This window comes from Chaetodon trifascialis, chromosome 10, assembly GCF_039877785.1.
Source record: "Chaetodon trifascialis isolate fChaTrf1 chromosome 10, fChaTrf1.hap1, whole genome shotgun sequence".
Classification (NCBI taxonomy): Eukaryota; Metazoa; Chordata; class Actinopteri; order Chaetodontiformes; family Chaetodontidae; genus Chaetodon; species Chaetodon trifascialis.
In genome coordinates, this window is record NC_092065.1 from 7,913,874 (window position 1) to 7,926,506 (window position 12,633).

Genomic DNA, 12,633 nt, shown 5'->3' on the forward strand with positions numbered 1-12,633 from the left:
TCAACAAGTGGGATACAAATGTGCACAGTGTCTCTGCGTTTTCCCCCACTTCACTCAGTCCCTGCACATAAGATCTATAGGGTCACATGCATGCAGAGAGCAGGGAGCAGTCCACAGGAGGAAAATCAATGGCAGGCCTAGTGCAACTAGTACTCAGACAGCCAAAGATGGCAGATGGGGACTGAAGCCCTTTCTCCTCCTCAGGCATGAACAGAGGAGAGGTCTGTCTCCAGGCAAACACAGAACACGTCATGTCTCTGCCTCACTGCTGTACCATTAGTGGATCTCTCTATTGATCACTGGTGTGTAAATTGCTGAGCAATCTAAAGGAAGCATCAAGACAAGAGCATCGTATGTTTTGTCAGCAGGACGGAGAAAAGCACTTGTACACAGAGGGCTTGTGTTTGTATGAGTGTGTGCTTCTGCCCACAAATGTTCATGTGCATGGACTGTCTCGTCTTGCTATATCATTCACTTCAACAATGAAACCAGTTTTTTCCCTCCAGCGTGACTGAGACTGCAGTATGACAGAACAAACAGTGCCTAACAAACTAGCCCTGTTGCTCCCAGATGCCAACACTGCCAATCAGTTTAGAGTCTCTTCAAAATCACACACAAAATCTTCTTCTCTCCAGCTAATGCTTTGACTCTCTGCCCAAGAATTTGTCGCCCAGGGCTTGGAAGGACATCTGGAAACAAATCTAATCTCCTAAAACGACCCTAAATAGCCTTAATCTTGGATGGCAAATATCGAAGGTTCTGCTTTGAGCACCAAAATTATAATTATGAAGATTTTAATGTTAACAGACATGGGGAAAAACTCTTCATGCACTGGACAGATCTGCAGTAAAAAGTCTACCAACTTCACACTCACGTGAGGCGGAGATGAGGAGGTTGAAGACAGTCCTATATTCTGCCTCAGGTGAGGTCAGCCTGTCTACCTACATGATAGATGTGTGCGACTGATGCTTCAAACCAAAGTGTACGGTTATGTTGAATCTTTGACTGTGACACTAATGGAGGCTGAGGCTGTAGCCTTGAAATGCATCATGGAACAGCCATATCTCGTGCTGTGTTATGTAAAAAGTTCCTCGTCGTGCACGCTGTGCAAACCCCACAACCAATGTGCTGGCAGGGAACAGCTTATTACGAAACTCTATATGCTACATATTTCGTTATAGAGCAAGGGGTGTAAAAATGTAAGATGATGTCTTGCATGCAGTAGGTTAGCCTACTTCTGAGCAAAGTAAATTCATTCTCCGAGCATGAAGGAGAGGGTCTGTCCTCAGGGTGTACACAGGACAGCACAGGATGCATTAGCAGCAGTCAGGCTTACAAGATTCATAAAGTGCTCCACCTGACAGGCAGCCATGGAATCCCTCTGACATTTTGTGCCACATTTATGGCTCTGATTCAGTCAAGACAAACACACAGTGACGACTCTCACACATGGCACTGAATGCCAAAGAAAGCACAAATGAAAATTTGGGTCAGAAACATTTAAGTGTACGTTGCCCAGGATCAGAAAGCGGCCAGACATTTATCAGTGGATCGTCGGAAAGGAGATCTTAAAAGAACTAAGTGCCATTTAACATGTTCAGAAACCTACATTAATATATTGATGTTAGACCCATAATCCAAAATACCAGGTTCTGATTCAGTCAGCTGTGCCTGTCGCAAAGCAAAACAACTCTAGACCTGTGAATGGCAAACAAAGAAGCCCATTAGATGTCATAATAGTTTGGTGTTATTACTGATCACATCATGAATGGCAATTATGAGCTCATTAGACCACAGGATACTCTGCTGTCTGTTGCAGGGAGCTGTGCACAAAGCCATGCACTCAAGCGACTACTGAACAACCTAATGAAAATTATGACCGTACTTTATCTAAATATCAACCCATTATGAGATAGGGTGGTCATGTGGGCAACATCTTGAGTTTCAGACAGACTTCACCATGCTACCTGACATGGCAGCAACTTTCTTTCAATGACCCCAATATAGATGCTGAAGAGCAATGCAATATTTTAGAGTAATGTCTACGATTTTTGTAGTTCACAATCAATCAGTGCATAGTTGCATGACTTGAGTGAGATTATAATTACAGTGCCATCCTTTTCACAATGTCAACAATGAGGATGTATATAGAAAAATTAACTCTTTATCATATAACAAAATGATGAGGACCGCATGAAAATCCCTGCAGGACTTCTGGCAGTCACTAAACCTTACTTTGGCAACATGTAGCACGAACAGTTTCTCTCCACTGAAGCCTAGTCTGGCGAGTGTGGACGCGCCCATGACACCTTCTCCAGCACCTGACATCCTGACAGAATAACCCTGCCACTGGGCCATTACTAAGCACCACGGCTCAGTCTGCCAGCAAAGATGACAGAGCCCAACTATATGTCTCAATCGCGGCACTAACACCAGGACATGCGTTTTAGTTCCACCCCAGATGAAAGTGTTTACAGTCGTATGGTCCTTCCTAATCTCTTGGCTATAAGGCAGGCGGCAGTTTGAATCATCGGTATGTGCGGCGCTGTTAGGCTATGGCCTCCGGCGCTGTCTAATCAATGCAATACTCAGACTTATTACTTTAAAGCAGATGTGCTATATATTGCTGGAACACATCGCACCATCATTACATCCGCTCTGTGCATGGACTATTTTTTGGGGAGGGAAGTACATGCCAGGATGTGCAGCAGATCATGTAACAGCATCATCCTCACCACGCCACGAGAAGTCAGATATTGCACGCACGGTATCTCTCTGCATCTGTCACTACGACACACAAAAAAGGCAGTTTCTCGATACCCAAATCCTTAGCGATTCTGCAATGCGGTGGGCTACATAGGCTCCATCCCATCCGCGCATCCCACTCAATATGTTGTAAACAACACTGATTTCCCAGCTGTCAAAATGCAGCACCCGGCTACTCTGGAAATAAAATGAAATGATCACCTTTCACAATATCTGTCCAGCGCTTCCCGTGTCCTTACCTTCCGTAGCGGGCAAATGCGTCCGTGCGTGTGTCCTTCACGATGCTCACACCTGCTCAGCACCGCATCGCCGGGCGCTCAAGAGCGGGGAAAGAACTGACAGAGCAGCGGTCCTGTCCCCGCGCATTGGATGAAGGGTTACGACTGTCAGCTTAGGGGGGCGCTACACCTCCTTGTTCCACAGGACCACGGAGCAGTGGCTCTCACAGTGGTGTCCGGGTTCCTCCTGGGTTCCATCAGCAGGTTCCCCAACATGCCAGGATGATCTGAGGAACATATTAAAAAAAAAAAAAAAAAAAAAAAAGTCAATGCTCATCAAACTTTGCCGCAGTATGTGAGCACACCCAGTAACGTTTATGGGATGCCTTTTGTCCACTACAGATTAAAACTACCAGTTTGATACTAGTTCATTTTCTGTTAGCTATAATATGCACATCTTAGGTCTTTTTCCCACAGTAGAAATCACTGACTCCCAGTGTCCCCCGAAACATGTAATTTCATAGGGAGACAGACATAATCTTACAGTCATATACATGCCATCCACAATATATAAAGTTGCTTGAAACCATATTCATATCATTCTACTGAAAGCAAAGATAACCTCACAGTTTACAGCCACTGTTAGCTAACGTTTTACCTCTGAAGTCAGCTGCTAGCTAAGCTATAATTTGTATCTTAGCTAGCTAGTCAGTTAGCTAATATTAGCAGGGTAGCTAGCTGTCACGGTAGCTATGTATCTTCATTATTAATTTAACGTTATATCAGTCATGGTAGTTGTAGCAGTTATTGTTAAGTAATGCTGAATAAGAGCTGAATGATTTCCATGCCACTCTCAGGGCAAACTAACATTAAAACAATCAAATAAACTACACAGCTTCAGCATAATGTTAGCAAACAGTTGCCTACTTTGAAATCCATCAGATGTGCTAGCAAGTAGCCTTCATTTGAAGTCCTCTTTCTGGCCACGTAATAAATTTAAGTCCAAAATTCAGTCTCCTCTTACCACTTTGGTTCAGTCTCCACTAGCTACTGACAAGACTATCTTATAGATAGAGGGTTTGTTTACCAGCCATTTGTTAACTAACTGGTGCTTGCTGTTGGGCAGAGGTACAGTTTATCTTGTTGATGACACTTAACTTTAACATAACTGTACAGTCCATCACTATCAAAAAGGTATCACAGCTGGTGGCATATCTTCACTGAAGAGACAGTAGAGTTGCTTTTGTTGTTCCCAAATTGACACAATGGCACATAAACTGTGCTCACGATAAAAAATTCTGTTCCTGATTATTAACCTGAACTATTGAATTATTAACCTGCACACAGATTAACAATATACTTTGATCACATTATTAGTCCCCTGGAATGAATAACTGATGCACATGAATGAAAGAACAGGACATCTGTTGTGCCACAAAACTGCAATCACCTGACCAAACTCCTGTCTGCACACCTGCTTTGCATCAGTCATCAGCCCCAGTATTATATAGTCACCACCAAGCATTCACCTTTTAACCAGATTGTCTGCTTCAGTTTTGTTTACATGTCTGAGTGCGTTCCCTGTAATGACTGTATTTTTCAAATTTTGGCCAAATAAAGACTGTTTTGTGCTTCAACTTGTGACCCCAAGTGGACACTTAAGTCAACTTTTCTGTCCCTGATTCTCATTAAATACCTTGGAGGGATATCAGAGATAACCTAGTGTTTTGTTTAACAGGGGAAACCTGAAGCATAGACAAATATAAGACTATTATTCCCTAAAAGGTGATTTAGATTGTTCAGTTTAATTTTACACTGAAAAACACAAAGCCATGTGTGCACTTAGAGGCTGCAGCTGGAACTGCTTTCAAAGAAAAATAGTCCCTGTAAAAAATGTTGACAGGAAGGTTTTTGAATTAGAGTTAGTAATGTTTTTTCTACAGAGTTTTGCCTTTCACTGAATTTTTCAGTGCTTCAAGCTGCACAAATGTAATTATGTTGCATTGTTTTGGGAAAGCAACAACAGTCTCAGAGCCAGAAATGTCAAAACATGAGCAGATATATGTGTTTGCATGGCTGAACACCACCAGGGGTAGATGAGTGCTGCCTGCGTGTTAACCGTCAGCCAGTTTTTCATCAGGCAGATATCAAAAGGGCACCTCCACTAATTATAAAGCCTGGCCTGAGTGTCAGTCCAAACATGAGACCATCTCAAACCCCTGGGATTAGATTTAAATCTTGGATGTAAACACCACACAGCAAATAATAATGTGCTGTGGCGGAGGCCCATAAATAATGCAAAAACCTTAGAGAAAGAGCAGGGTAGAATTAATTGAAGGACTTAGCCCCCTTGGATGAATTTGGGGAAACATATCAAAGAAGTTAATAATGTGATCAGAAACTGACTTTACATGAAGGTTACAGCTCCTGTCAAGGTGTTGCTGTTTTGTTCCCTAAAGGCTATTATTCATAGATTTCATCAGAATAGCATTGTTTCCTTTGAGATGGGAGCTGTTTTTGATACATAAAAAGTTATTATCTTCAGCCCGGGGGGATGCATGAGAAAAATATATCGCTCCACAGAAGATAGACAAGCCAAAGGAATTCAGTACAACAGTGTAATACTGGGCCCAAAAGGATATTATTTTGTTATCCAGGATCTAGGTGTATTCAACCCTCAGACAAACACTTTTGCTCCTCTTACAACGTGACAGTGCAAATAGAGACGGATCCTGCTGGTGAATAACACTGTTACAAGGCCGGTCTCTGGGGTGGATAAGAGGAACAGCAAACACCCTGCTGTCTGGAGGAAAGAATAGGTGGCTGTCATCTATCTGCCTGGCAGAGGAGCAGGAGGAGGGAGGTGGAGGAGGTAGAGGGAGGGTTGAGGGTAAACATGATTTAGCTCCAATGATCTCCACAGGGGCTCATACAAAGGTACTCCCCCCCGTCACACACACTGACCCACCACCATCCACCCAGTCCAAATACACATGGGACAAGGGTGGGGGTTGCATGGGGAATAGGAATCAGGGGGTGGAGAGGGTTATAATCCTGGTGCTATCATGATAAAAAGGGGGAGGGGGCTTGATAGAGAGCGTCAGATCGATAGAACAAAGCACTTTCACTTTATGTAGCATCCATCCAACAGGAGGAACGCTATCTGCCGCCATATCAGCTCACCGCCTCCCCCCAGGGAAAACAGTCTCCTTGGGTTGATAGAAACACTGGTGAAGAAATGACGCTGGAAGGGGTGATTTCCCTCCCACAGAAGGGGTTTCTATCCCAAGCAAACCAAACCTACCTTTCAAGCTCCAAGCAGCTTGGTCTTGACAGATGTGTGTGTGTGTGTGTCGGTGAGGGTGTGTGTTGGCAAACCCTTCGTCAGCCATATTGAAATGTCACAGAGCAATCATAAACAATTATCCTCCTCAGCTCTCAAAGCATCAGAAAAGGGCAAATTTGCATAAAGACACAAAGACTCTGCCACTTACATCTAAGTAAGCTCAACACAGTCTCAACAAATATCAGAAACTAAATGATCGTGTTTTTCTAACACCTGCCTTTGATATCCTTTATTCTGCATAATGTCTTTTTGGGAAGCTTCTGGGATGCAAATGATGCACTTTAAAGATCCCAGGTTGTTTGGAAGCAGGACTATGAGACCATGTAATGATCCTTTTCCCTATTGAAAGCAGACAGGAGGTAGACATAAAAACCTGCTATAGATCAATTCAAACGAGGCTTTCCGCCCAGCAGTAAATCAAGGAGCTGGACGCAGAGGAGGTGGGAATGGATAATGGATGCTGTAGCAGACGAACAGCCGAATCCACTGAGGGCTGGATGAGGAATGAGATGATGGAAGGAGGGGTTGGCAGGAAGGGGGGTTGGGAGGAGTTCAGAAGGGTAATGGGGCAGCTGCTGGTTTGGTGGCAATGATCACCAATTGCTGGACAAATAATGTGATTTTGTTGCCATGAAAAATAAATAGCTAAGCCTCTTACAGGAAGCTTTTGTAATGAGAGCTGGGGATGTCAACAGAGGGCCATATAAATTCATAGGCTTACAGACCATCAGCCAAAATGTAAGGTAATTCAGCATATTGTGATTTGATTTTATGGCATGGTCCAACTACGGCCTCTGTATAAGATTTTCATTGTTGTCTCTTCCCAGTAAAAATGTCAATAAACTGTTTTACTGACAGTTCAAATCATGTGCCTGGCATGACATTTAAAAGCCTGTTGCTTATTTCAGCCATTGGTGTAATTGCCTCATATCACTAGGTGGCAGTAAAGTCAAGAGGGAAAATCTGCCAAACAAACAAACTGATGAATCATCACCCAGTGACTGAAGGTCAGGTCTTTGAGATCATTGCTGCTGTGGGAGTCTTGTTCAAAATGATATGGACATCCCTCCAACCATCTGCAGTTCACATGGATGCACTCATCCTTCATAAATCTATCTTTGGCTTCATTTTTGAAAAGGAAAAATAATTTTCAGCCCAGTTCATAAATATGTGGAGCAGCAATCCACTTTCAATCACTGGTGCCAACTGCAAACAATCCTGAGAATTGTCCCCAAACAACTTAAGTCAGAAAAAGGAATTAGTGTACCTGAATGAACAGAAGGCAGAGTCCTTGCCAGAGGGAGAGAAAGTAATTCTAAGACACTCGATACCAGACTTCCCCGCTTCCTGACACCATTGCTGTGTGATAATGCACCAGATGGCGGGCTGCTCTCTCGCTATTACCCTGACAATATGACTGTAATGGAAGTGGAAGTGCCACAAGTGAGCGCCAAAAAGATGTAGCCCAACTGTCGTGTTCCATAAGGCCTTTCTATAGCTGCTTCACACAAAGCAGACTGAGGCAGGTGTAGGAATCCATATTTACACAAAGCCCCCCTGCCTACTGTACAGGGTGGTGTTACTGTGCGGTGTGTGTTTGAGAATGTAGGTGCCTGTGTGAATTGCACGTGGTAGCATGTGCATTTGTACAGTGGTCTTATCAGCCCCTGCAAAGTTTCAGAGGGCTGAAATCTGACATTTGTGTGTCATTTAGATTAGAGAATATTCCAAAATATAACAACAGATTTGTGTAGCAGAAATTAGTTTTTTCTTCTGTCCTACCACATTAATTGTCTGACAACACCTCAGATGTATCTTGTGACCCTTTGGAGGAGGAACCCGGTTGGCAACCAGTGAACACCAACTGCGTATAAAGAAGCTAAATCTAGCTCTACCTCAACAAGCTACAGCAGTAAAATGCTGATTACACAGTGATGCATCAGTATTGACAAGAATGCAGTATATTTGTCTATGTGCCTGCAGAAATAGCTCTTATTATTACTGGTATGTGGTAGTGAATGTAACTAATCATTTATGGTTATGTAGCATGCACAGACTGAGTAACTGGGCTTTTTATGACTCACTGAATCTAAGGGCATTCAGATCAGCACTCATTTCCAGAAGGCAATGACACTGTGAGTGAAGAGTCTGAAAGCGGAAATTAAAGCAGATAATTATTTATTCATTCATTATATTTCCAGTAGCTTGAGCTTCATACTTGCACTAAAAGGAGAAACTTAAATAGAGACAAAGAAAGTATCTGTTAGTACAAATCTGTTTCTTAAATACAAAACCATTTGCAATACTGTCAGAAAAAAAGCATCATTTTGGCAGTATGTTGGGACAGCGTAGAACCAATACAAATCAGAATAATATAATTCTGTGCATCAATTAATATTGTTGCTATATCCTACATGTTCTTGTTCAATACCAAAGTTATGTAACTCGCTGACAAGCAAATCAGAAAATGACAATCAGAATTCAAATTCATATTATGTCCAGATAGTTACAGAACAATGTACAGTGTGCACAGCAAGAAGAAAAAAAAAAAGAATATATGTATATATATATTCTCTACAAGTACTCTATATTTAATACAGTCCTATCAACAGGTTAAACCATATCATGCACAATATTGCCTCTTAGGCTGCCTTATAAGCTGCTTGTCCCTGTACAATCAATTAAGGTATTTACAAATTTAACAAATATTCTACACGTCTTAAAAAAAACTTGATGCAAGTTAAGAGAAAAGAAATCTTGATCCCATCCAAAGGCCCTCAAGTGTAGTTAGTACAAGTGAACAACTTTTGCCTAATAGGAATTGAATAATGTACTGTATCTGCATAAACACACACACACGCACACACACGCGCGCGCGCACACACACGCGCACACACACACACACACACACACACACACACACACACACACACACACACACACACACACACACACACAGCCATACATTCATACACTGCAGAAATACAATCGGGTATTGTACATAATGAGTGCAGACTTTGAAAATGCACCAGACATGGTTTTAATGATGTTTTATGTGAGTGCGTTTAGCTTCTCAGAGGAATCAAAGCCAGTCCTGTGTTTCAAGGCATTGGGAGGTGTCTTTAAAAAAAAATGATGACTAGAGTATATGAATTATTCCTCCCTCCACAGAGTCCTCTTCTCAAGCTTATCTTATCCATCCCTGGGTGTGACTTCTGCAGTCCTACAACTCTCTCTGTTCCAGCCACTGAACTGTGGAGAGAGACTTCAGAATCGAATCGCTGTTTTGAAGAAAAGGCACAACCTACTGAAGGAGCACTGCAGGGACTGAGGCAAGCTGTCACCCCCTCAGCGTTCCCCGCTGGCCTTCAGATCACACTCAATAAGAGGAGGTTACATGCAGGGCAAAGGTTATGAGGTCATGTTACAAGCCATGCAGCATTTCAGCTTCCTCCGTCATAGGTGCAGTCGCATCATTCACAGCAGAGTGGTGCCAGATGAGGATGTATCAATGCAGCAATCTCAAGCATGCAGTGTGCACTGCTCCCAATATTCAGCCTGCAGATAGTTCACTTTAATATATATACACTGTACATGACCTGCCTTGTAAATGCATGATGGAATTACATGGAGGAATTACATTATTAAATACAGACTCCTGTACAAGCTTGTGTTGGAAAAATACATGGAATAATAGTCATTTACTGTAGACACTGGTTACTATTTGAACATAGTAGATAATATAATAACCAATAACAAAAACAAATATAGTTCAGACGAGCACTGCATAGTCCATAAGAGATTTGTGGTAAGAATGCAACACCTGTTAATATCAAAGTGTTAAGTAATATATGGATTTAAGGTCATATCAGGTATTTCATGCACTGTTAAAATCAAATGTCAGGTTGAGCTACTTCCTTCCTAAATGCTGCTCGGGATACACTGGAATGAGCACAGGTTTGAAACCCTCTCCATGAAGATTTCCAAGTGAAAACATAAACGTCTTTCGTAAGTTGTCTGCATCTTGTGTGTCGTGTGTGGGGGATGGAGACGTGATCATAAAGCCATGCAGTGTTGGAACAGCCCTCTAAGAGAGATGTGGGGATGGAGCAGTCAGTGCACCACCTCATACTGGTCTGTCAGGCTACACAAATGAGTTCAAGGAGTTCATGGCATTAATAGGGGACGGGGCCTCCGAGCTCTCGTGGCCCTCAGCAGTGTCCCTGCTGGCACTCTTTCCACTATACTGGCCGATAAACGAGCCATCCTCGTTGAACTGTCCGTCTCCTCCTTCCCCGTAGTCAACTAAACTGTCGTCACTGTCGTCTCTCTTAACTGTCCCATTAGATGGCGTGCGGCTCCCTTTTAACGGTTTATGGTCCTCATTGTCACTGAAGGAGAAAATAACATGCAGGTGTTACAGGTGAGATGATGTGACAGATGCAACAAGGAGATTAGTGATCACTTTTTTAGATGGAGCACTGAACTGCAGATAGTTACTTTCACCACAGTTTGATGGCTTTTCCAGATTGAAAATAAATCTTTACTTTTCAGTCATCAGCTTTCATTAATATGCAACAGTGAACATTCTTGCCCACTGCACAAGAAGCGAATTTGAATTTGGATTGCTCCATGTCTAAAAAACGGCAGCTATGAATGATTAGTTGGTTTCCATCAGGCAACAGGGGAATAAAGCTCAAGCAATCATACCCTGTTCAAATTCCCCCTGAAACCAAATATGAAGTGGTAAATGTGTTGTCTGACAAAAGCATCCCCCCTGCCCCCAGACAGAGGTTGTGATGAAAAACAGAAAATCCAAGGCAATGATGTGAATAAAACTTGGAAAGCAAGGTTTCAGCCAAACATCCCCCAAAGCAAGCATGATAATAATCACAAATAGGCATAATGCATGAAAAATCTGCAAAGAAAGTTTTCTTTGGATATCAGATACTTGAAAACATTCCACATACATGAGTTGAACATGAGATAAGATCACAAAGCCATCATAATGCTGAAATGTTCTTGAATGCAAACAGATACCAATTAGTGTGCAAAAGCCTTTTTCAGGGGTAAAACCAGCACAGTAAAGCCACAGATGAGTGACCTTAGAGACTTGTCTATGCACCGCACACATGATGACGGCTTTATGACCAAATGTTAACTTGATGATAGCCTGGGGTGCTTTACAGTGAGCATTTTTCTCCACGGTGACCCAACTATCCACTGACAGAACAATGACCCTCAGCCCCCCCTTACACACCATCATCACCCTTACCTTTCCTGAGACCTACACCCCTGCGAGCAGATGAGGAGATCCAGCTGAGATCCCACAACAACACAACAGTCACTCCTCCTACGGATGATTGCACTACGCACACACTTAAGAAGGATTTTTTTAAGTGTGGCACTTTAGCAGGCACATAAGCCATGTGCATGTATAGTCTGACCTTACAGTATGCTCTCCTGTAGTCAAACAAGAACAGCTCAGATGAGTTAAGTTATGCCTTTATTGACATAGTGTTGGGTTCCAGCTGAACTTAATGAAACAGCATGGATATAAAGTATACTCTCACAAAGGCACTATAATATTTACACACTTTGCCTTGTGATTTATTGTCTACTGTTGTCCTCTGAATGTCCATTGGAGAGACTCCCTTGCAGTATAAATAGGTCTCTCATTTTACACAAACTGCATGAGTTTTAAAGGATAAGTCATATTCTACATTTTTCTTATTGTCAACAAGTGCCAAGAAAAGACCAAATGAATCGTGCAAACTAATATTTACTATGCGTCAAAGGCTGTCAAAGACTATTCCTCTGTGCCACAGTACTTTTTAAAGATCTAAGTCAACAGTAGGGCTTGAAGCAGAGAGCCACAAACAAGCTGGAGAAGTCGATGTTTCTGGTCTATTTAAAGAATTTGTTGCAATAATGAAAATATAGAATACCACCATCCTTATCCTTTAATAATTATTACTATGAAAGAATGGCTACTGGCCTGTCATAAACAGCATTAACCAGCTCTTGTACACTCAGTGATGACTGCTTCCCTCAAACATGCTGATAATTTCATGTAAGATCCATATGCATCTCTATACTGTATATCTATATATGAACAATAAATCCATTCAATGTGTTATTGCGCAGAGCAAAGTTTCATATGTCAGATCAGATCTTCACATCATGCATATCACATATTATTTCTCTATATATTCATATATCAATATGTATTTATCACAGCATAAAATCCATAGGACAGCTTTATGTATACATAATACAAAAAGAATATAAAATATAAAAGCA

At 42.0% G+C, this 12,633-nt stretch overlaps 2 protein-coding genes across 13 annotated transcripts in view; both read right to left on the reverse strand.

The window, feature by feature from the left end:
- LOC139337124 (contactin-1a-like) overlaps positions 1-3,151 on the reverse strand; it is a 64,416-nt gene extending 61,265 nt beyond the window's left edge. The window contains exon 1 of the mRNA XM_070971536.1: positions 3,006-3,151. The gene's annotated coding sequence lies outside the window, so the exon portion shown is untranslated. The remainder of the gene's footprint in view (positions 1-3,005) is intronic.
- A 5,340-nt stretch (positions 3,152-8,491) lies between these two features.
- LOC139338196 (neuronal cell adhesion molecule-like) overlaps positions 8,492-12,633 on the reverse strand; it is a 72,334-nt gene continuing 68,192 nt past the window's right edge. For all 12 annotated transcript variants that reach the window (XM_070973176.1, XM_070973174.1, XM_070973181.1 and 9 more), the window contains one exon: positions 8,492-10,721. In XM_070973176.1, the coding sequence (XP_070829277.1) occupies positions 10,475-10,721 (247 nt within the window). In that variant the 3' untranslated portion in view covers positions 8,492-10,474. The remainder of the gene's footprint in view (positions 10,722-12,633) is intronic.